The sequence below is a fragment of the Aspergillus lucknowensis genome, assembly GCF_044049455.1.
Source record: "Aspergillus lucknowensis strain CBS 449.75 chromosome Unknown BJX67scaffold_10, whole genome shotgun sequence".
In the NCBI taxonomy this organism is placed as follows: domain Eukaryota; kingdom Fungi; phylum Ascomycota; class Eurotiomycetes; order Eurotiales; family Aspergillaceae; genus Aspergillus; species Aspergillus lucknowensis.
Window position 1 is genome coordinate 301164 of NW_027263554.1, and position 19883 is coordinate 321046.

The following is a 19883-nucleotide window of genomic DNA, read 5'->3' on the forward strand; positions in this document are numbered from 1 at the left end:
TCCATCTGCATCTGAATGTTCCTTTTGCATTCTGGGGGCCTGTTGGCCTCTCTGATGTGGTTCTCGTGGGCTCGATTTGCTGCATAAGCTCTCGTGGCTGACAATGATGCAGCTGGACCGCGCAACCCCCCCTCTACGGGAGATCAAACATGATTTACAAGTAAGCTACAGCTGGGTTCCATGATTATGGTCCGGCATTTGAATTTCTTACCTGCACCAGATGCAAAAATGGGGGAAGGATATTAGAGCATGCCATCTCCCTCGCTGAACCAACTTTTTGTTGCATCTTGGTCCAGGTTAAGGCCTCGGTTGCTTCGACTTGCTACGGTTCACAGATATTATCCACTCAATTTCCTCGCTTTGTCGATATTCCAATTCTTTTCTTTGTCGTGTCTTATACCCTCGTCCAACTTCTTTCTCTTTTTGTTCGAACACTACAGTCTCGCCTCCGAAATAGAACTACACAGCCTTCACTATACCGAGATAACGGCAGAGACGACTGACACTATCGAGGTTGGCCAACTATCAAGACAATTTGCACCCTCGGGTTGATTGAGGGCTGCGAGTGACCGGTTTTCGGAGAGTGGTGGCCTATTGGACCAGCAATGCGCCTTGGGAATGATCAGTCCGCCATCGTCAGTGATTATCGAACTCTGCTTCCGCTTTTTGGATTACTTTACCCAGCCGTCTGCATAGCCTGCATTCTCGTGCTTGCCTGGCGTATCAGGAGCCGACAACGGAGAGAATACTAGCTGGAGGGGCAAATGGATCCGCCGTCTGAGAAAAGTGGTGGCGAACAGTCATCTGGTGCACCAAGAAGCGCAGGGTTGTCCTCCCCTCAACACGCCCTCGATGATCGCACGCCCCCTCCTTCTGCTCGCGACATCCTGCAGCCTTTATCCCACTCGTCTCCATTGCCTCCGAGTGGCCACCTCGCCGCTGTTCTGAGGCAAAAGCGAAGAAGTACGACGGGACAACACTCCCAACAAGAGAATCCAAATATTTGGTCACCAAGTTCGCCTCGCCCCAGTTCTGAGGATAGGTCCTCCGTGGAATCGCGAACAGATCGTCATCGCAGTAGCCCGCCATCCGGAATCGAGAGTTCTCCCACGCAGGCGGATGATTTGTCCCAGGCCACCTCTCCCCAAACCGGGCGAGGTGCGGAGGAGGGTCATGGATTTTCAGACCCTCCCTGCTCCAGTGAGACGAAGTCAGTCCAGAAACGTAGTCGAGAAATCCAGTTTCTCCATGATGTAGACGAAGAGGGCGTCCGAACCTGGAAACGGTGTGTGATTGAATACAGCTGATCTATTTTCTCATATTCACGAGACTTGGTATGTTTCCTTCATTTGATGCGCCTGTCCTCAATTCTAAAGCTGCTTCCTTCCTAGTGGCTTTTCACCAACTACCATTTTCTTGTTCTTCTTTTTCATTTTCTTTGCCCCCGGGTCAATGCTATTCTTGTTCATCAAGATTGTACCTTTTCGCCGCCTGATATTTTCTTATTTGCCACATACGGCCTGCGGGTCTCAGGAGGCAGCAACGTATTACTTTGTTGAAGATCAGCTATGAGTGATGACCCAAGATAATGACGAATCCTGATATTGAAGACCAAAGACATGAAATTGCTATTCATTTCGTTCCATTCTTTCCAGGCGTAACTGCATGGCGACTGTCATGCAAAAAGAGACCGTACGGCCCTTGGCCAATCGATATACTTGCTCCGGAAACACGGAGATTAGTCATCAAGCGATATGCGAGAGTCGCCAGCGGGACATTTCGATAGGCAGTGGGGGACAGCAGCCTGCACCTGCACGAGAAGCAAGCATGAAGTGATCTGAATGCCCAACTTTCAATCGGCCCCTCTTTAACCCCTCTCACCATCGCGGGTAAATTCGCAGGAGGAAACACCATCTTCCAAAAGGAAGGCGTCCGTCGGCCTCTTCGTCCTCGGAACAACTAGGTAGCTCAAGATGACCCTCACGACCTATCCACCTACAACGGACTCCTTCGGCCTCGCTGCCCTCAATATCTCTCGTCTTATCAACCGCCTCGAACATAACTTGCTCTCGCCAGATGCCGATCTTAAGTCGTTACGCCGAATGGAGTATGAGCGGATGAGAGTGAGCGCGGTATGTCCAAGCTCAATAACTCCAAAAATGCAAATACGCTTTAGAGGATATAATAAATGCCATTGGAACAGTTGACTGACATTATTATCCAAGAACATCGAATACGCCCGCACAAGCCTACAAGCCCTCGAATGCAATCTCCCCCAGATCAAGCCCGTGGACCGGCGCCACGAACTCCAATCAGCACTTACGCGGAATCGGCAGACACTGAAACGGCTCCAAACCGTCCTCGACGAGATCCAGTCGGAGGCGGAGGCTCGTTATCCCTCTCTGGGTGGTGAATGGGACGATGACGACGGAGCCGAAGATGATGCAGACTCTGAGGACCTCCTAGGGACACCGGAGGGAGGAAGCACGGCCGATGAAGCGGCACCCGAAGACGGCACCCCAACACAAGCACCTGCAAAGGATACCCCCAATACTATAACTACTACCTCACATCCGATTACCACAAGTACGGCCGAACCGAGTCCAACAAACACACCACCCGCACCGGCTACGACAACCCTCCGAAACAGACACCACAACACACCCACCCCCGCATCAGATCCCACAAAAGGCCCAACAGCAACAGGGACGTCGCTCCACCCTAACACCCACCAACTCTCCAACGCCGAAACAGAACAAACCCTCTCGTCCGACCGCGTCGAACAAGAGAACCTCACATCCTCCCTCCTCTCCCTCGCGACACAGCTCAAAACATCGTCACAAGCCTTCCAGGCTTCTCTGGATGCAGAGAAATCCGTCCTCTCCCGTGCCGCAGAAGGGTTGGATCGCACGACGGGGAACCTGGCCGCTGCGGAGCGGAGAATGGGTATGTTGCGCCGGATGACAGAGGGAAAAGGTTGGTGGGGGCGGATGATGCTGTACGCCTGGATCTTTGCGCTCTGGGTGGTGGCAGTCTTGATTGTATTTGTCGGGCCGAAATTGAGATTTTGAGTCTAGCGATCAGCGATTCAACTAGATTGATTTCGTGGAGCGTGGGTGGGTTAACTTCTGGTTTTGGTGCTTCAGGCGTTTCCTATCCCCGGTCGCTCCAGATATCTGCAGTAAATGCATATATTGGCAGCGGGTGATAGAACGAGATCTACGATTGCTTACAGGGCATACAGCCAATAATTTGAACTTGAGACACGATTTTTGACAACTATATGATATGACCGATGACTAACTCTGGACATGACACGCAAGAACACAAAAGACATGATAATCAATACCCTGCCTGCCTGCTGTTCGGCTGTGCTCACAACCATGTCGTTCACGATCTGCAATGGACAATGTAAGTCATAGCATGAGAAAAGTGAAACAGAGTGTGCATGATATATGGTTACACACATGGTTTTATGCTGGGTGCACCAAATAAACGTGGGATATCCGGATGCGCAGAAAGCAGAGACATGAGATAAGAAATCAGAATGAGAGAGAGGGGACAAGGGCCACCCCAAGGAAAAGGACATGGCATAGGCTATATACCTCCGGGTTGCCAGAGGAGCCTAATGCTTGCACGAGAATTGGGGGGGGGAAACCTTGCTCTGTGTCATGTGGATATCGGGAATGCTGAAATGAAGAGCTGGCTAGATATCATCTCAAGACAATGAAAGACACGAGGAAATGGTCAAGAGAAAAGAAGTGATAAGAAAAAAAAAAATGATTATAAGTAGAAAATGAAAGTCCCAACGCCAATTGGAAGACCTTTCAGGGGGAAAAAAATGTGCGACACGGGATAAGAGTCAAAGCAGAATATAGTTAACATAGCATACGGTCTAAATGACGAGTCACTTTCACTCGATCGATCTATACCGATCATTATATCAGGCCACAGAGTCTCAGATTCTCTTGGATAATGATATCTAGGGAGATATTCAGTTAGGATTAAATAAAAAGAGGTTGACAATGGATCGTAACTTACCATTTACAGCTGCCATCACGAATCTAATCTGTGACGTGTCCGTGGCACATGTGAAATGCGTGTAGATCTGCTTCTGCTCGGCTTGGTTGAGAGAGACGAAGCGGTTGAGGATGTAGTCGCAGGCAGCGGCGTAGTCAGCACCACCCTCATAGTCGGGGAAGTAGTTCTTCATTGGGCTGACAGGCAGCTTCTCCTTAAAACGGTCGATCTTGTTGAGGAAGAGAATAATCGACGTCTTGACGAACCAACGAGAGTTGCAGATCGAGTCGAACAAGGTCAGAGCTTCCTGCATACGGTTGACAGTCTCATCCTCAAAGAGTAGCTGGTCATACTCGGAGATAGCGACCAAGAAAAGAATCGTGGTCACGTTCTCGAAGCAGTGAATCCACTTCTTTCGCTCAGAACGCTGACCACCGACATCGAACATGCGGTAAGTCAAGTCCCCGATGATGTATGTCGTCTCAGTAATACCAGTTGTCTTGACACGTGAGCGGAGGACGTCCTGGTCGGTGGGAAGGTAGTCAGGCTGTGCGATGCGTTCAATTGAGTCAAAGTAGCTAGAAGACGGGGTTAGCGTATCTCGAGAGTGAGGAAGAAACCGTTGTGCTCACTATTTAGCAGAGTCGTTCAGCTGGTATTCACGGGACCGCTTGAAGCATTCCTGGACACCAGCATCCAGCCAGAGAGCACCAATAGCATTGCCAACCTCCGGGGGTAAGCTATCACCTTCGATCTGTGCGGGCTGCATGAAAACGGTCTGAACGTGATATTCGTTACGAGCGTCTTCCAAGGGCATTTCCAACGATTCCATCGCTTCTAGGATAACACGCATCGACTGAACAGTGTTACTGTAGATGATTTCCTTGAACGATTCCCTCTCATCGCGTGAGTAGCCACCCTCATTGATCAGCTTCATTTGCTTGAGAATTGTGGATTTGCCCGACTCTCCAGCTCCTACAGAGTTGTATTAGCCACTAATATGCATCAGTGGTACAGAAAAGGGACATACCAAGCAAAAGCACCTTGATCTCATTCCTCTGCATCAGCTTGTCTCGTTTGAGCTGGTTCTCAATCTCCTCATTGCGGGCCTTGCCCTCCTTGTCCTCAATACTCATTCCACAACCCATCTTGGTGATTATCCAAGAACCGAGGTCCGCAGTGTGTTCCCGGTGATTGGAGAGAAAGGGATCTAAGTGAGTGACGTGGAGTTTGAGGAGAGTCTGTCGGAGATGGAGGTCAGCAAATTCTCCGTGCACAGGATTCCTGAAACGAGGCTATCCTAAACTTGGGAGAACGTCCACGAGAGACCACGGTTGCGATTGAACAATTAACATCAGCTCATCATCCGCGAATCACATCCGTCTTATTGATGAAGATCACGTTGAATCAAGCGAATTCATGATGGAGGCCAACGCAAGCAGCAGGATCCAAGAAATAGGGCGGAAGGTGCAGTTGGGGTGGGGGGGACCGGGGGAATTGCGGTGGGAATCGAGAAGGAAAAGGTCACCTAACGTATTCTGTCTTCAGTGAATTAATCAAAGTCGATTTACGAATTGAATATAATTGCGATGGATCCGCGCAGGACCAGGTCGAAGCAGGGGGAAATTCGAAGAGAGTCGCGCAGGAATGATGTCGCGGAAAGGAAGCGAAATTTGTTGAGCAGTGAGAGACCAAGAACTCCCAGCAGTCCTCGCAAACAAGAAGCAGGCAATCAGCAAGAGATTGATTGCAGAGAAAAAAAAAAGAAAAGAAGAATAATGAGGTTGATCCGGAGAGGCGGAGCAGGAGAAGGAAGAAAGAAAAGCGAAGGTGCACAGCGGACGGGCTGATGAGGAGGTTGCTGTTGGAAGGTAAGGGGCAGTCTCTCACCAGTCGGAGTGGTTCAGTTTCCAGCAGGAAGAGGGGGCGATTCCAAGACAGCCTTTCTTCTGGAAGAGCAGAAAATCCGCCCGTGGGTTCCAAGGTTTTGTTCGAGCGATCCGGAATCAGGGGGGGTGGGGCGACTGTCTGAAATGACCAGGATGGCCCAGATTCCCTGGCTTCATTGGCTGTCGATGACAGGGGCCCTGGTGGAGAGCAAACCTCAAAAGACCATTCAACACACAGAAATCGTCCTCCCCTTTTTGATGGATCGCTTCCTAGCCTCTTCTGGTCACAGTCTGCAGCACGAAATGGCCTGGTCATCTTTGTGCAGTCATGGAGAAACCAGAGCAGAGCAGGTGCTGAAGAAGCCTGAGGTACCTCACTCTTGGGCCGCTGGGAGGAACCAGGCTGAGGTCGCATTGGAGGACAGAGCTATGACTGCTTGATTTAACACCCTATTGAGAGTACCGTGGTTGAATCTCCGGCTGTTGCAGGTCTGCTCAAGACTGACGAAGATGATGAATCTGCTGCAAAACAGATGCTCCAGCCATCACAGTTGATAATCGGCAATTGGGCTCCTGTCGTTCCAGAGTCTGAGGATGATACTTTGTCAAGAAAGACATGTCAGACCGTTTCATCTTCCGAGCATGCGGTCAAGCTCGAGACATGATCGCTGAACCGTGTGTGATCAGTCAAGCTTGCATTTGTAATCGAGACTTTGGAAAATCAAGCATCAAGCAATGCATCCACAAGTTGCATGAACATCCTGATGATGAGTCGTTCTCTAGTCAAAGGTTACTCATCACTTGTCTCTGTGTCCGACAGCGTGTGGAGATGACGGTGAAGAGAGGCAGGCGTCTTCCTGATCCAGGTTCACTAGATGGGCGGCCATCTCCATACTCCACCGTTGAATGTCGTCGATCCCGGGTTTCCTCCGCACATTCATGAAGATGAGCTCAGCTCTCAAAGCCAACTGAGAGGGCACGACCGTGCTGCTGAATAAAGCGCTGAAGCAGACGAGGCTATCGATGCCGGATGAAATGGGCTCTCCCAATGTTCAAAACGTGCCAGCTCAAAGCCGACGTAAAACACCCAATAATCTGACAGGTCGGTCATGTCCCTCCCGTGTAACCCTCGTCATGGGCTCCGCTCAACAAGACGAAGTTTATTTGCCATCTCAGCCTCCAATTATAATGTCAGACTTTTGGCCAGCGCGAGAAATTCAAAACCTCATTCTGCAAGATTCGCACTCGTTCTGTGGCAAGCCAGACACATCGGTCGCCACAAGAGGTTGGCCTAGCGCGCAGCATGGAAGACGACTAGAAGGATACGCCGGTGGAGTCGCATGTTCGGCCCAGGAACACGAAGACAAAAGATAACGACGCACTTGAGCCAGAGAGTCAAGACCACCTGGGTTTGAGAAGATGCGCCGGCCAAGCTTCAATTCGAATTGAGACCGAGACATTCCGGTGCGTTTTTCTCACTCTCACCTCAGACTTATTCGCGGGCGCCACGTTTTCGTTTCGTCGAGCTCACGCCGACATTTACCCAGCGAGGAGCGATCGCGACCTCAACATCTACGAGTACTCTGGAGTATCTGTCTACCCATTGAGTTTGCCTTTCGGGAACCGATAGGTATCACAATCGAGGAAGGTGCGATGGAAGCTTCGTTAGAAGGAGGAATGAACAACCAGCACTCTGTCCGCGGCGCCCATCGCACTTGCCTTGCCAGTGAGGAGACAACCGTAGGAAAGCGCGATGGACGGTTGCTGAGATGAGATGAGGAAAGAGTGACCTCGAACTCTTCGCGGGCAATCCAAACTGTTGGGAGCCCACTGGCAGCAAGAACCAACATTATCCAAATCGCAACTAACACCCTGGGGCTATGAAGTATTCTTTGAAAATGTCATTTGCAATTGGTTCAAATCTTGAGTTCCCTACAAACATCGGCCCTCCATGAATTGCTTGAGGTGCGCCTCCCCCCCCCCCCTTTCCGGATTTCCTGGCGTTGAACTTGAAGCACCGAGTCTCCGGCCACTATATCATGATTGCAAGAGAAAGCATGGGAGGAAAATCCTACCTGATCATTCATTTCCTCTTTGTTCGCGTCGGGGCCTTAGGTTAACCAACTCCAATACTTGAGAATAGAGCAGAGGTCAGTGGTCGTTTGCCGTCAATGAAGCACTCCCTCAGGGGATCGAGCTGAAGTCCGCTAACGAATTCGGAAGATCGAGCTGAGGGCTTGGGGTGGCTTCTCACTCGCCATCTTGCCAGTCTAACGATTGGACAGTGTCCCTGAGATCCAGTTATCCGCGAACTATCCATGGACAAATGATACAGATATCCACGGTTCGTGGCACATTCCTCGAAATTGTGCGAGAATCCAAAGACTCCAAACCCACTCCCGATCCGCAAGATGGCGAGGGCTCCACCCAATTTAGCGCGACGATCCCCAGAAGGATGGGATCTTTCAGCTGCGCAGTGATTTTCCTGAATCTTCTCCTCGCAACTTCCTCCCCTCAATTCACTTTTATATACCATCATACACCGTAGAATCGCGATATTAATCGCGATTAGACACAAATAGACGATATGCACGAACTTTCATACATGGGGCCTCGTGGTAAACAGATTCTCCCTGCGCACTAAACATCGAAGCCACAAACGCATTTGCTGAATCTCGCCTGCTGATCCTCCGTAACAGCCTTTAACCACGCCCAAAGCACCGACGCAGAAGCTGAATATGACCGTCTCCGCGATCTCGCCCGACAGGAAGCCGCGAAGCGCGGCTCCTGTTTCCAACGCGTGTGTTCTTCCCTACCTATCTGCCACTCATAACTGCAACTTTGATGCCAACAAATTAACTCGAAAAATTGCGATACAGTCACAAGAAGCATATTCAAGCGGCGACGGCGCATTGGCAAAAGAACTCTCGGAACAAGGCAAAGCCCACGGCCGAAAAATGGACGAGTATAACCGCCAAGCATCAGAGTTCATCTTTCGGGAGAACAACGCCGCGGGACGCGTCGAAGCTGACACAATTGATCTGCATGGGCAATTCGTCGAGGAGGCTGAGGATATTCTGGAGGAGAGGATCAAGTATGCGAGAAGTCATGGACAGACGCATTTGCATGTGTACGTTTGAATCCTGTTTTGCCGTCTGGGATTGACATAGGAAAGAATTGATGGGCTGAATGATATTTTCCTGCCAGGATCGTCGGGAAGGGTAACCACTCCGCAAATCATGTGCAGAAGATTAAACCGCGCGTCGAACAGGTGTGCCGCGAATTGGGCCTGCAGTATGCGACAGAGGAGAATGAGGGGAGGATTTATGTGAATCTTACAGGCGGCCCGGCGAATATGGGCTCCAAACCGTCGCATGGGCATGGTCAGGGACATGGCGGCCAGTACCCCTCGCATCAACAGCATCATCACCAACAGCAGCAGGGGGGGAACCAGGACCAGGTTGAGCAGGTGGTTAACGCGGTTTTGCCGCGCGTGCTGCGCAGGCTGGAGAAGGCTTGCTGTGTGATTATGTAGGATGGTTTTATTGATCTAATCGTCCATTTTTGGGAGATGCTGCTGGCGGTTTTCTGGTGGGTGCAAATAGAGTGTTAAGACCACTATACCCGGATTGATTGGATTGCTTTATATTTGTCCGATTTTGGGAGCAATACTAACCGTCAACGTCCACGGGTATTGTGCTCGTGGCATCATTCCGAAACTCAGGTGGATGGATATCTCAAAAAAAAATAATTCGTAATCTCGTGACTAGATCGTATCGTCCCATCCTTCTACAAATGCCATACACCGGGCCAACCATGCTTATCTGGCCAAGAAGGAAGCGAAAGCGAACGGATCATTGGGTCGAATCTTTTGTATCCTTCAAAGTCGTCTCTGTGATTTTGTCGAGAATAGCCCGGACCATCGTGCCGTCGTTGTGCCCCTCCGGTTGCTTTCCGCGCCTACTGGTTTCAATTTCGTCAATGAGCTGCAGTGCCCTTGCCCGCAAATCTCGAACCACGTTCTGCGTGTGCTTGAAGCTGCCTGTGCTTTCCATGTATTTGAGTGCGTAAAGCTTGACTTCATCGTCCTTTGTCTTTTGTCGGAGGATATTGATCAGCTGGTGGTTTCCCGGGTTGGAGCGAATGCTGTGGATAATAGGGAACGAGAATTTACCTTCTGTGAGATCTTCACAGAGGCCCTTATTCTTGGTGTAAGTTGTACTGGATAGATTGAGGTAATCATCGCATATTTGAAAGATTAGCCCCATGACATTCACGAGGGCTACACAGTCCTTTCCGGAGCTGCTCTCGGCTTGCATCAATTTTACGGCAAGTCGGAACAACCCTCCGGTCTTGTTACCCACCATTTCGAGATATTCATCTTCACTCGGGCAAGTGAGTGTGTCTCGCCAAAAAAGATCCATGCCTTGACCCCGGTGTAGGTTTAATAATTCCTGGACATATATATCAATCGCGGCGGGGCTCTTTAGTTTCTGCACCTCTTGAAGAGCCAAGAAATACACGTAGTTCGCAGAATTGATCGTTTGCGCAGTGCCATAGATGCTATGTGCAACCGGAATTCCTCGGCGGAGAAGAGAATTATCCTCGACATCGTCAATCCTTAGCGCAGGGGTTAGCCTCACTTGATATGAAGGGCACGAGAGCGCTTACAACAATGAGGCAGTATGAAGCATTGCCACTACCTTGGTGATGATGGCCAGGCTCTCAGGTGGGACCTTCAGCCACGCATCGAAAGCATCGATCATCTGCCGTCGTAGGTCTTTTCCAGGATGCTGAAGCATGTAATCGTACGGGCCTATAACAATCTTCTCATTCTCTTGGGACCATTTGCCATCTTTATATTTGGTCCCGTCGAGACTCGACTGGTTGCGCGTGTGTCCGCGAGGCATGTTGGTATTTGTCTGAAGCCTATCCTGATTTGCCGGCTTGTCTTCTTCGTAGATGCCCATGAGTGCAGCCCTCTCCTGGGGAGATATATCCGACATCCGATTGGAGCTAGTTCGTGGGGGTATCGAGACAGGAGGTTGAAATTGAGAACCGGAAGACATTTCGAAATTACCCCGGATTCGTGCCTTGCGGGGCGTCTTGGGAGCATTTAATGGAATATCGGCGCCTCGAGGTTCGCGGTTGCCTGGGGTAAGGGCGGAGGCTCGGTGGTGAGCTCCAAACTCAGAAAATGGTCACGCAAAGATGGATCGAGAGAGCAAAACTATTTGCCAGGTGAGAACCCAATGAAAAGCGGTTCAGGAGGTGGACAAGTTCTGTACTGCTCCGGAAAAAAAAGAAGACCTCTTGAGTAAATAAATAAACGTATCTTCCCCTGGGGAGGTCGTCAGCTCATATTCTAGCTCAGCGAAAAGCTCCCCAATTTCTTGTGCGGGGAGACGAAAAAGATAGACAGGGACGACGTGACGTAGTGTCACATGCTGCCAGGCGGTGGTCGCACAGTGTCACATGACTGCAGAGAGGGACAGAGACCAGCCAGAGTCTGGACGGCTGTGGTACACTTGTGGGCGGGGTAATTGTGACAATAGAACGCGGCCGGCCCTCTGGTGTATGACGGATTGCCCTTCGGTAATACTGGCAGCGGCAATGGACGAGGGATATATGCAGGCGATTGACCAGCCAAGGCAGAATTGGGATGGACAACGTGACACTGCCCGTCAGTCGAGGGATGTCCAGAGGTGATGGGACTCCAGAAGCTGCGGCGACAACCTTGACGGACAAAGCCCGATGCAGATTGAACAAGGTCGCCGATCCCGACCATGGGCGCAACTTTTGACATCATCATCACCATTGGCTCAGTCATGGTTCAGCTCCAGCCTCGCACGACGAAGCGCGCAGGTCTGCGTTGGGCTGAAGAAAAAGCGGCGGTTGCCCTGGGTGACCGCCAATGGGCCAGTCAAGCGTGACAGGTGGGGCGCTTCTCGGCCTCCGATCTACTTGAAGGCACCATGACCATGCGCTCTTCCCAGCCACCTGGTTGTTATTTTATCCAAACTCAGGGCTAGGGACTGGTGAAGACCCCTGCCCGATCTCCAAAATTCGGCAGCGCTCTTGACCCTCCCCTCTGCAACTTGCCTCTCCAGATAAGCCCTGCCCCTCTTGGCATAGGGCCTGGATTGACGCTCTGTTTTTGCCTTCTCTTGTTTCTTTTCCTCCTACCACATCCCTCTTATTGGGATTGACTCCTCTAGCCACCCCCTTATATATTTCTGTACCACTCGCTACTGATGGAAGCTTTGCTGGCGCATTCGTTCGACTACCTCTCCTCTTATGAGCCAACCAAGGTTCGCAAAGGGTTGCGCCAGGTTGAAGGGCTCCTCGCACAGATCTGCCTCTCGAGGGCGAAACGGCCGGTGTCTGACAAACGGGGTTCGTCGATATTATCTCCAGGCGCTCCACAATCGGGTTGCAAAGCCCTGTCAGATCTTAGGGACGACCCTGCATTCCGAGAGTTCTTCAAACTTCAAGATGGATTTCAGTGGAATGGTGCGTGGTTTTGCAATCATCTTGTACACAGAGTCAGATGCTAACTGAGATTCTAGTCGCAATGCGCTTGGTGACTTGTTTGGAGCATTTACTTGGTCGCGGCAGTAGCGGAACCAACGATCTCCTCATTCTTTCCACCCTCGACTTAATACAGGGTGTTCTTCTTCTCCATCCGCCGTCGCGAATTTTATTCGCACGTGAGATCTATATGAACCTTCTGTTGGACCTTTTAGATCCGATTAATTGCCCGGCAATCCAGTCTGCGACGCTCCTTACCCTTGTCACCGCTCTTCTAGACCACCCGACTAACACACGGACCTTTGAAGAGCTGGATGGGCTTCTCACCGTGACCTCACTCTTTAAGCAGCGCTCGACAGCCCGCGAAGTCAAGCTTAAACTTGTCGAGTTCCTATACTTCTATCTGATGCCGGAAACACCAATGTTTTCGACAAGTGCACCAAACGCCGCTCTCCAGCGCAGCCCAAGCAAGCTGGGAGGTGGGCCGGTATCTAGAAGTGTCAATGTTCCCGGAGCCAATAGCAATGGGAAGGGTGGCCGAGATACACGAACAACAGAAGAGAAACAGTCTCTTTTGGGGAGATACCTTAACAACGTCGAGGATCTTGTGGAAGATCTCAAGGAAACCGCACCTTTTGGCGCCACAGTCTATTAGGACGAATGATGAGCATGCATGTGTTCTGACCCACGAAGATATTGCGCAATGGAACGCCCATGGATAACGAATCCATGACTCGCCTTCGCTTCCCGTTTACCAGATGATTATTTTCACTTCCTTTGGCCCCTTTTACCTTCCTACCCGGCTGGCACGGTGTTTAAATCGAGTTCCTCCTCATTCTCTCACGGTTTTGGCAACTGTCTGCACTCGTCTTTCCTTTTATTCCTCTCTGTTTCTGATGCTTGGTTTCAATGGCGTATCTGTCACATAAGGTACTGATTACTCTTCTCTTTGTTTCTAATGTCTCATATGCTGTCCATGATCCTCCTGCCTTTGGAAATTCCAAGGAATTAGCTCAGATGATAATGTAAATCGAGACCTTCATTAGTCAATAACGTTTTCAGATCTTCCAATCATATAAATGCTGTCTGAGGGACTGATTTTGTAACTGATCTCTAACCCGGAAATTTTCTTGGAAGGTTCGGTGGTTTGCATTGGGATAGGAGTATTCTCCTTCAAAACCCAGTCAGCCTTCTTGGTCCAGTCTCTTGCCGTCTTCTCGCTATAACCAACTATTAAAACCCATTCCTTTTTCCAAATCTAAGCATCAAATCAAGGACGGCTAGTGCTGGCGAACATTTTCAGACGCGACGCCGACACCAAACGGCCCACTACACGGCTACAACAGTAGAACGGTACCTGCAAGCTCGGGGCAGGGTAAAAGAACTCCGCAATGGGTCGAGCCATCCAAGACGCCCTTGCCCACGGCCCAGGAGCCACCTATGATGGGCAGCCAGTGAAAGACGTGGAAACCATCGAAACCATAACAAGTGGGCAGCGGCGAGTGCCTGAAATCAATTCGCACTGTTCAAGACGATCCCTTTGATGCTGGCCGAATCGCCCAAACCGGTCTACGACACAGACGGCAACGTCCTGCAGGGACTAGACACAAGTGAGATGCGCAATCTACTTCCGCAGTTTCTGGCTCGTGCGCAGTCCTCGGTTCCATCTGAATATGGCAGCGACTCAAAATAGTAGATATGGGCTGGGGACAGGCCGAATTACACTCCAACTCGCCCTACTATCTCCAGAGAAAGCGCAGATTATCCGCCTTGATGCGTCGCATGGCATGTTAAGGCGACTCTTGCGGCGCAAATGGCTGGTGCTACCTCTGGGGGCAAGGTCACCTTAGCCATTCATGTCTTCTTCTGCACCTCTTCCTGCCTCCGTGCAGCTAGGTAGCGCGTCTGGGATTATATCCACTCTTGTCTTAGAGCATATCCCTGTAGAAAAGTCCTTCGAGGGTGTGGCGAAGCTAATTAGACCCGGGAGTTACTTTCTTGTGACAAATATGCGCACGGAGATGGGGGGGTATTAGCCAGGCAGGGTTTGTGGAGGTAGAGACTGGGACGAAGATCCGGCCGACACGTTACACCCATGAGGTTGAGGAAGTCGTGGCTGAATAACTCTGGTGAGAGGGTGATGGAGAAAAGGATGGACAAGGCGATGGTGCAGGGGTTCCGAAGTTGGGGGCTAGTTCGAGAAAGTGGATTGGTGTTATGGTGTGGTTTGGGGCTTGTTTGGGAATGAAGACCGCGAAGGCGATAGTATACCACTCGTATTACGTGAATAGGACTCATGCAATTATCTGTGGCTGCCTTGTATCGGTGGACTCGTACAGTCGAGCATGTTGAGAGCAAACGTCTACGTAGTGCTCTACAGCGCTTGAGGATACTGCGTCGAACTGAACAGTTCAAGTTGACTTCCTATTGTACAGGTATATATCTCTGCGACTTGACTCCCGTCCTCCCAACGCTTGAACCTAAATACCGCCTAGAAGAACTTCAGTAGTCTTTCCCGATGTTTGATAAGATTTTCGTGTCGTGACAGTAGTTTTTCTAGCCTATTATACCTCCATCCCATCTTCTGGTCCAAAATCAAATGCGTATACGCGAAGACACTAGCGTCGAACAGGCCTGGATTCGGACGATCGAAGAAGTGAGTATTATCGCCCAAGAGCGTAGAGAGCGCGTCGAAAGACTCGGCCGCTTCGGCCTCTAATGCGCCGACGTCAATGTAAGATGACGATTTTAGTAGCTCGTCGCGTGCAGCCTGCTGTAACTGTGACGATAGTATGGATCGAACGGTTGAATTGTTGGTGGACGGATCGACATATAGGCGTTGCGCAACAGCATCGAAATTCTCCTGGTTCAAATAGAGATGGTAGAGCTATTGAGCCATTAGTGATGGCTCTCACTCGTGCCGACATTCATACGTACCCAAGCGTTCCGCACCCGGTTATCAAGCAGGGACAAATATACTTCGAAGCGCAAGTCCAATTGCTGCTCTTCTTCGCAGTGCACCTCTTCGATCGCCCATTTTTGCATCTTATTCAAAGGAATAGGGGTGCTCGTGCCAACGGGGAGAGCAGGGAGGAGGAACGGGAGGACGCCAGAGGGAGAGGCATGGTTATTCGAAGGGACTAGCTCAAATTCAATTCCAATAAATTTTAGGTAGGCCTACTCATCGAAGAAAAGTAAGGTCAACTATGAGCCATTGTTGAATCAAGAAAAGTCTCCATACCTGCCACTTCAAACATTGAGGGTTAAAAGATGGTCGGCCCCGTTGGGCTCCGGCGGCATCGGAGAAGACAAACAAACGGTTTCCCCGTCGAGTTGGCCAGGTGCACTGTGGGAGATCGTTTGGGGGGTATGTGAGTAAAGGAAAGCAATCGAATACTCGTTTCACAGGAGCAGGAACTGAAAAGAAATCCCAAGTCCGGCGTGGTTCCCTCCTGCTCTCAGGTCGCTGTTCGGGAATACCACGACCGTCGTGATCGGAGGTCATTGGCTGCGGAGCGGCGAATTGAGGGCTGCAAGGCGAGTGGAATCAACAAAGATAAACCCGGAGAAAAAGTCTTGACACAATGGAGCAGCTCCGAGTGAGGCCATGCATGTCAGAGAAGGAGGGCGAGGGGTTGTTAAGAGGCTGCTCGTTGAAACCTCGGAACTTGAAGCTTCAATCCCAATAATTTTCTGGTTTAGGAAAATTGATGCCGCCAAGTTTAAGGCACAAAGGCACCCAGGCACAAAGAGACCCAACCGCCAATCAGCGATTGCAGGAATCTTTTTTTTCAAGCCATCCAAATTGAACCCTCGAACCCCGCGGCTTCGCTTTATCAGCGGGACAGTAAGCTCTCCCATCCACATACCGGCTTCTGAGACAATGCTCTAGCTGGGAATCTGCTTGCATGAATTATCATGGTCTTTCTTTTACAACCCTATTATATCCCCCGTTCTCATTTATCCTCTGTTGTACTCCGCCCTCGACCTCTTTCTGGGTGGGACCATCTTGTCCTACCTGTATCTGGTTGTGTTAGTTGCATGCGGGTGTTAGCATCTGCTTAATTGACATCAGGCGGCCCTTGCCTTAAACGTTAGGTGGATTCCCAGGGTTCACTCATTCTATATGCGATTTTCCGGAAGCTCCGCGAGCTTTACCACCCTTCCTATTTTACCTTTTTCGGTACTGTGTCGCTGCTGTCGCGGGAAAAGTCGTTTGCGATTGCGTGCTATCAACACTCCACAAAACCGCCTCGAACCTTTTCCCATATCTCCGAAACCCAGTATTTTCCTCTCACTCTGAACCTGCTACCATGCCTTACGATGAGAACGGAGTCAAGTGGTCATGGTAAGCATTCCTTAGGGGAAGCAGCACAACAAGTACCTGGTCACACAGCTAATAAAATATCCAGTGAGCCATGCATCAGGGGCCACCGTTCTTCCAAATGCGCGCATTTTGATCGCCTCATGGTGAGCGTTGGCAAGGCAGGACGTCCCTTGTCCAAGTGCCCTCACGTCGAAGGCAATTGCAACTGTAAGAAGTTATGTGCTTTCATGGTTGCGATACCGAAGGGTAAGCTCACGTACCCTAGCCACAACGCCTCTTATTCACTGGTATATCCTTTTTTAGGCACCGGTTGTGTATGCAGACCTGTTTACAAAATGCTACTCGACGAAAACGGACCAACGCCAGCTGTCTCACGATTTCCCACAGATCTGACCACTAGTCCTGGGCCTAGTCCAAATAAAATCCAGAAGATAGGCAAGAAACATGTGAAGCCGGCTCCAGAGCAGCTTGAACGTGCTCTAAATACAATACCAGAGTTCCAGCAGCCCGCCGCGCAAAATGGTCCACCTGCTATGAGTTCATACGTACAGCAAGCGCCGACAAACAGCTACTCATACAACAGTACCCACGGAGCCCCGCAGCCCTCCAGTGTCTTTCCGAACCGAACAGGTGTTCCAAATGGACATCTAGAGAATGTCTTCTCAAGTGGTGCCTGTCCCTCAACCGCCCCGCCGCTTACACAGCGTGATACCCCTGCGCTGGTAGAAGCTCGCGCGTCTTGTTGTTCGAATTCCGGCCGTGAGAGCTCGACTGATATCAAGGAAGAATCAAGCGCTTTTGTACAGAACGGATTTTCTACGTCACACTTGGTAACCTCCCCGTTGGTTAAGACGCCCTCAGCTTGGCAGGGATTGCCGAGTCTGGATGGTCATTATTCCCATGTGCATGGGCGTTCGAATGGTTTTCAACCAATATTTCCCCAGTTTGCATCCGAAAGCTTGCCTAAAGAATATACCAGCCTTCATAGTACTACACTCGAGAAGCTTACCTCTTCGCAACCTACACCTGTTGACACTACGGATTTCCCACATCACCCTCCGCCGACAAATCGTCATGTCGCTTCCCGCAGCTGCAACTGTGGCCCGAAGTGCAATTGCTTCGCATGCCCCGACCACCCCTATAATGACGTTACGGTGCAGCATGTCCAGGAGATGGGTCGCATCATCGCGCAGGACTCGCAGGTTTTTGAAGACAATGGGACTTATCAAAACCGTCAAAGCAACGGAATTCACGCTAACCCACCGGAGACAAAACAGTCAGTTGTAGAGCCCCAGTGCCTTTTGACCAATGGCCTTGACCCTATGACCACCGGAAACTGCTACAGCATTGACGATGGGGCATTTGACAGTGACAATGACCCTCACACTCTGGACTCCTTAGCCGCCGATCATCTCATGGTCCCCGACGCTTACTACACCTACGAGTATCAGATTGGCCTGCCTGGTGCCTGCGCTGGGGAGGCCGGTAACTGCCAATGTGGTCCTAGCTGTAGCTGCCTCGGCTGCCTTACTCACGGAAACACGCAATAAACCTACTCTCAATCTCGGCTTGGTACCTAGCGACGGTTCGGGCTTCCCTAGGGCACTGCACTTGACTTTCATGTTGGCGCCTACATTTCGGCAGGTTTTCGTCCCATAGTGCACCCAGCGTCGGATGTTGGACGATTTATGACTATGATACCCTTCCTTGCATGTCGGACATTGGAGTTATTGGTTCATTTTGTTCGAGTACATTTTTCGGCTTTTCCACCATACTCCATAACCCAGCCTGCCCCGCCGCCGCCTTCCGCTATCCTAACCTCTTTCTATGTCTGTTTTACCACATTACATTGCTTCCTTTCATCCCTACCTCCTCGCGGGGCTATTCTCCGAACTTTCCCATTCAATGATCCTTCATTGTTTTGCATCCTGGGTTTCTGGGCTCAGATGCTTTACGCCCCGTATTTGGATGGCAAACCGGCAGCGTATTCTTCTGCTCTTCACTCTTTTTTTGTGTGACACATGTCCCAGGCTGTCTTGAATTTCCTTCTGGCCACGTACGGATTGAATCTCTGATAAAGTCGCGGGCACGACGGACGCTTTTAGGAGGATTGGGTTGCTGCTGTACATACGTAGTCACGAGTACGATATCATACAATGATACTAAATGCAGATTGATCGGACTTGGAACTCCGGAAGCCGGACAGGACTTCCTTGAGAAGCAAGTATGGCCTGCGGGAAAGGTGAGGTAAATGAGCAGGCGGTTCCAAAGGATAAAATTGGGTAAATGTTAGGGCTTGAATGAATTGTATTTGAAGTCTGAAAATAGAACCAGGTCTAGAATTTCTTCTAAACTTTATAATGAGCAATGCCTTCAAGAAACGCTATCCCCGTCCCAACTATACAGGTATCATACACAAACTGCATGCCGAATCCATCTACCGACGCAGAGCATCTCTCACGGGGGAATCACCCCGACGGAATGAAGCTATATCCCTTTGTTAGCGAGCACAATCTCTTCTTGCACATGAGTGCTCGAATTGGGTCCCGAGCATACCATCAGCCTCTTCCCATGCGCGTCCGGCGCCGAAACCCAGACCAACCCACGCGGGCCACGCCCTCCGCTTAAATAAGAGTACTGAAAAAACGACGCCAAATGACAAGCCGAGGGAAGAGCGAATGATCATGGAAGAGATGGCACGATCCCACTGCAGTTAACCAAAGACACGTGTTAGCCGATCTTTCAAATTTGTCCAAATTGCGGAAGACTACGTTGATTGGTAGCCCAATAATTCTACCGGGGCGATAGACTGGATATAATCACGAGGAATGAGTAGAGTTCCACGAGCATAATACCTTCTCGTTGAGCAAGGCCTCGCTGACGAGCTTGGTCGAGCGGGAGATGGGTTGGGAGTCGTTGGAGTCGGCCATTGTGATGGGTCTAAGAGCCGCACATTAGTTTCCGAACGTCGCGGAAGCGAATGCTTACCTACTTTTTGCAGCAAACAGCAAAATGGTGCTAAATGCTGGTAGGGAAGGAAGTTGCGTTTAACCAATGTCAAGGAGGTCGGGTGAGGTCTGCTTCCGTTCGGAGGAAGGCGGTCGGGAAAATTAGGC

At 50.5% G+C, this 19883-nt stretch overlaps 12 protein-coding genes across 12 annotated transcripts; 6 read left to right on the top strand and 6 right to left on the bottom strand.

Moving 5' to 3' along the window:
* The first annotated feature begins 152 nt into the window (after positions 1-152).
* BJX67DRAFT_23526 (uncharacterized protein) lies at positions 153-658 on the top strand. Its single transcript, XM_071026001.1, has one exon. It carries the CDS (start codon positions 250-252, stop codon positions 550-552), a length of 303 nt encoding a protein of 100 aa, XP_070888255.1. The 5' UTR covers positions 153-249; the 3' UTR covers positions 553-658.
* BJX67DRAFT_23885 (uncharacterized protein) lies at positions 635-1669 on the top strand. The gene is made up of 2 exons (XM_071026059.1): positions 635-1334; positions 1392-1669. Exon 1 carries the CDS (start codon positions 765-767, stop codon positions 1305-1307), a length of 543 nt encoding a protein of 180 aa, XP_070888256.1. The 5' UTR covers positions 635-764; the 3' UTR covers positions 1308-1334; positions 1392-1669.
* BJX67DRAFT_23886 (uncharacterized protein) lies at positions 1670-3150 on the top strand. The gene is made up of 2 exons (XM_071026060.1): positions 1670-2132; positions 2226-3150. The coding sequence occupies exons 1-2, from the start codon at positions 1974-1976 to the stop codon at positions 3069-3071; spliced, it is 1005 nt and encodes a 334-aa protein (XP_070888257.1). The 5' UTR covers positions 1670-1973; the 3' UTR covers positions 3072-3150.
* Positions 3151-3792, bottom strand: BJX67DRAFT_23451 (uncharacterized protein). The gene has a single exon (XM_071025981.1). The coding sequence runs from the start codon at positions 3587-3589 to the stop codon at positions 3230-3232; it is 360 nt and encodes a 119-aa protein (XP_070888258.1). The 5' UTR covers positions 3590-3792; the 3' UTR covers positions 3151-3229.
* gpaA (guanine nucleotide-binding protein subunit alpha gpaA) lies at positions 3767-5356 on the bottom strand. Its single transcript, XM_071026000.1, has 4 exons — positions 5051-5356; positions 4653-4995; positions 4042-4598; positions 3767-3982 (listed from the first exon to the last, which is right to left on the bottom strand). Exons 1-4 carry the CDS (start codon positions 5166-5168, stop codon positions 3939-3941), a joined length of 1062 nt encoding a protein of 353 aa, XP_070888259.1. The 5' UTR covers positions 5169-5356; the 3' UTR covers positions 3767-3938.
* Positions 4822-6628, bottom strand: BJX67DRAFT_23613 (uncharacterized protein). Its single transcript, XM_071026021.1, has 3 exons — positions 5549-6628; positions 5051-5261; positions 4822-4995 (listed from the first exon to the last, which is right to left on the bottom strand). Exons 1-2 carry the CDS (start codon positions 6322-6324, stop codon positions 5231-5233), a joined length of 807 nt encoding a protein of 268 aa, XP_070888260.1. The 5' UTR covers positions 6325-6628; the 3' UTR covers positions 4822-4995; positions 5051-5230.
* Positions 6629-7956: 1328 nt separating this feature from the next.
* Positions 7957-9604, top strand: BJX67DRAFT_23567 (Smr domain-containing protein). The gene is made up of 4 exons (XM_071026006.1): positions 7957-8527; positions 8609-8709; positions 8789-9039; positions 9117-9604. Exons 1-4 carry the CDS (start codon positions 8497-8499, stop codon positions 9442-9444), a joined length of 711 nt encoding a protein of 236 aa, XP_070888261.1. The 5' UTR covers positions 7957-8496; the 3' UTR covers positions 9445-9604.
* A 159-nt stretch (positions 9605-9763) lies between these two features.
* On the bottom strand, positions 9764-10978 carry BJX67DRAFT_379308 (FPP/GGPP synthase family protein; the record flags this gene model as incomplete). Its single annotated transcript, XM_071032538.1, has 2 exons — positions 9764-10529; positions 10581-10978. 2 exons carry the CDS (start codon positions 10976-10978, stop codon positions 9764-9766), a joined length of 1164 nt encoding a protein of 387 aa, XP_070888262.1.
* A 940-nt stretch (positions 10979-11918) lies between these two features.
* Positions 11919-13651, top strand: BJX67DRAFT_348014 (cell division control protein 14). The gene is made up of 2 exons (XM_071028610.1): positions 11919-12422; positions 12479-13651. Exons 1-2 carry the CDS (start codon positions 12164-12166, stop codon positions 13093-13095), a joined length of 876 nt encoding a protein of 291 aa, XP_070888263.1. The 5' UTR covers positions 11919-12163; the 3' UTR covers positions 13096-13651.
* A 1064-nt stretch (positions 13652-14715) lies between these two features.
* On the bottom strand, positions 14716-16246 carry BJX67DRAFT_348015 (putative mitochondrial outer membrane protein (Sam35)). Its single transcript, XM_071028611.1, has 3 exons — positions 15682-16246; positions 15378-15617; positions 14716-15327 (listed from the first exon to the last, which is right to left on the bottom strand). The coding sequence occupies exons 1-3, from the start codon at positions 15943-15945 to the stop codon at positions 14932-14934; spliced, it is 900 nt and encodes a 299-aa protein (XP_070888264.1). The 5' UTR covers positions 15946-16246; the 3' UTR covers positions 14716-14931.
* A 5-nt stretch (positions 16247-16251) lies between these two features.
* Positions 16252-19063, top strand: mac1 (putative copper-activated transcription factor GRISEA). Its single transcript, XM_071028612.1, has 3 exons — positions 16252-16788; positions 16853-17013; positions 17071-19063. The coding sequence occupies exons 1-3, from the start codon at positions 16754-16756 to the stop codon at positions 18315-18317; spliced, it is 1443 nt and encodes a 480-aa protein (XP_070888265.1). The 5' UTR covers positions 16252-16753; the 3' UTR covers positions 18318-19063.
* BJX67DRAFT_348018 (MICOS complex subunit MIC10) lies at positions 19057-19876 on the bottom strand. Its single transcript, XM_071028613.1, has 2 exons — positions 19324-19876; positions 19057-19254 (listed from the first exon to the last, which is right to left on the bottom strand). The coding sequence occupies exons 1-2, from the start codon at positions 19451-19453 to the stop codon at positions 19205-19207; spliced, it is 180 nt and encodes a 59-aa protein (XP_070888266.1). The 5' UTR covers positions 19454-19876; the 3' UTR covers positions 19057-19204.
* Between the last annotated feature and the right edge of the window lie 7 nt (positions 19877-19883).

Bases quoted from the DNA above. Each gene is read 5' to 3' on its own strand.
- BJX67DRAFT_23526 (XM_071026001.1), top strand. From the start codon at position 250: ATGCCATCTCCCTCGCTGAACCAACTTTTTGTTGCATCTTGGTCCAGG.
- BJX67DRAFT_348014 (XM_071028610.1), top strand. From the start codon at position 12,164: ATGGAAGCTTTGCTGGCGCATTCGTTCGACTACCTCTCCTCTTATGAG. The intron at 12,423-12,478 runs GTGCGTGGTTTT...CTGAGATTCTAG, and splicing joins AGATGGATTTCAGTGGAATG to TCGCAATGCGCTTGGTGACT.
- BJX67DRAFT_348015 (XM_071028611.1), bottom strand. From the start codon at position 15,945: ATGACCTCCGATCACGACGGTCGTGGTATTCCCGAACAGCGACCTGAG. The intron at 15,618-15,681 runs GTATGGAGACTT...TTCGATGAGTAG, and splicing joins CTCAATGTTTGAAGTGGCAG to GCCTACCTAAAATTTATTGG. The intron at 15,328-15,377 runs GTACGTATGAAT...ATGGCTCAATAG, and splicing joins ACCGGGTGCGGAACGCTTGG to CTCTACCATCTCTATTTGAA.
- mac1 (XM_071028612.1), top strand. From the start codon at position 16,754: ATGCCTTACGATGAGAACGGAGTCAAGTGGTCATG. The intron at 16,789-16,852 runs GTAAGCATTCCT...TAAAATATCCAG, and splicing joins AACGGAGTCAAGTGGTCATG to TGAGCCATGCATCAGGGGCC. The intron at 17,014-17,070 runs GTAAGCTCACGT...ATCCTTTTTTAG, and splicing joins CATGGTTGCGATACCGAAGG to GCACCGGTTGTGTATGCAGA.
- BJX67DRAFT_23451 (XM_071025981.1), bottom strand. From the start codon at position 3,589: ATGTCCTTTTCCTTGGGGTGGCCCTTGTCCCCTCTCTCTCATTCTGAT.
- BJX67DRAFT_23886 (XM_071026060.1), top strand. From the start codon at position 1,974: ATGACCCTCACGACCTATCCACCTACAACGGACTCCTTCGGCCTCGCT. The intron at 2,133-2,225 runs GTATGTCCAAGC...TTATTATCCAAG, and splicing joins AGCGGATGAGAGTGAGCGCG to AACATCGAATACGCCCGCAC.
- gpaA (XM_071026000.1), bottom strand. From the start codon at position 5,168: ATGGGTTGTGGAATGAGTATTGAGGACAAGGAGGGCAAGGCCCGCAAT. The intron at 4,996-5,050 runs GTATGTCCCTTT...ACAACTCTGTAG, and splicing joins GATCAAGGTGCTTTTGCTTG to GAGCTGGAGAGTCGGGCAAA. The intron at 3,983-4,041 runs GTAAGTTACGAT...ATATCTCCCTAG, and splicing joins CGTGATGGCAGCTGTAAATG to ATATCATTATCCAAGAGAAT.
- BJX67DRAFT_23613 (XM_071026021.1), bottom strand. From the start codon at position 6,324: ATGCGACCTCAGCCTGGTTCCTCCCAGCGGCCCAAGAGTGAGGTACCT. The intron at 5,262-5,548 runs GTGACCTTTTCC...CATCTCCGACAG, and splicing joins CTGAAGACAGAATACGTTAG to ACTCTCCTCAAACTCCACGT.
- BJX67DRAFT_348018 (XM_071028613.1), bottom strand. From the start codon at position 19,453: ATGATCATTCGCTCTTCCCTCGGCTTGTCATTTGGCGTCGTTTTTTCA. The intron at 19,255-19,323 runs GTATGCTCGGGA...AAAGGGATATAG, and splicing joins CGCATGGGAAGAGGCTGATG to CTTCATTCCGTCGGGGTGAT.
- BJX67DRAFT_23885 (XM_071026059.1), top strand. From the start codon at position 765: ATGGATCCGCCGTCTGAGAAAAGTGGTGGCGAACAGTCATCTGGTGCA.
- BJX67DRAFT_23567 (XM_071026006.1), top strand. From the start codon at position 8,497: ATGCACGAACTTTCATACATGGGGCCTCGTG. The intron at 8,528-8,608 runs GTAAACAGATTC...CCTCCGTAACAG, and splicing joins TTCATACATGGGGCCTCGTG to CCTTTAACCACGCCCAAAGC. The intron at 9,040-9,116 runs GTACGTTTGAAT...TTTTCCTGCCAG, and splicing joins GGACAGACGCATTTGCATGT to GATCGTCGGGAAGGGTAACC.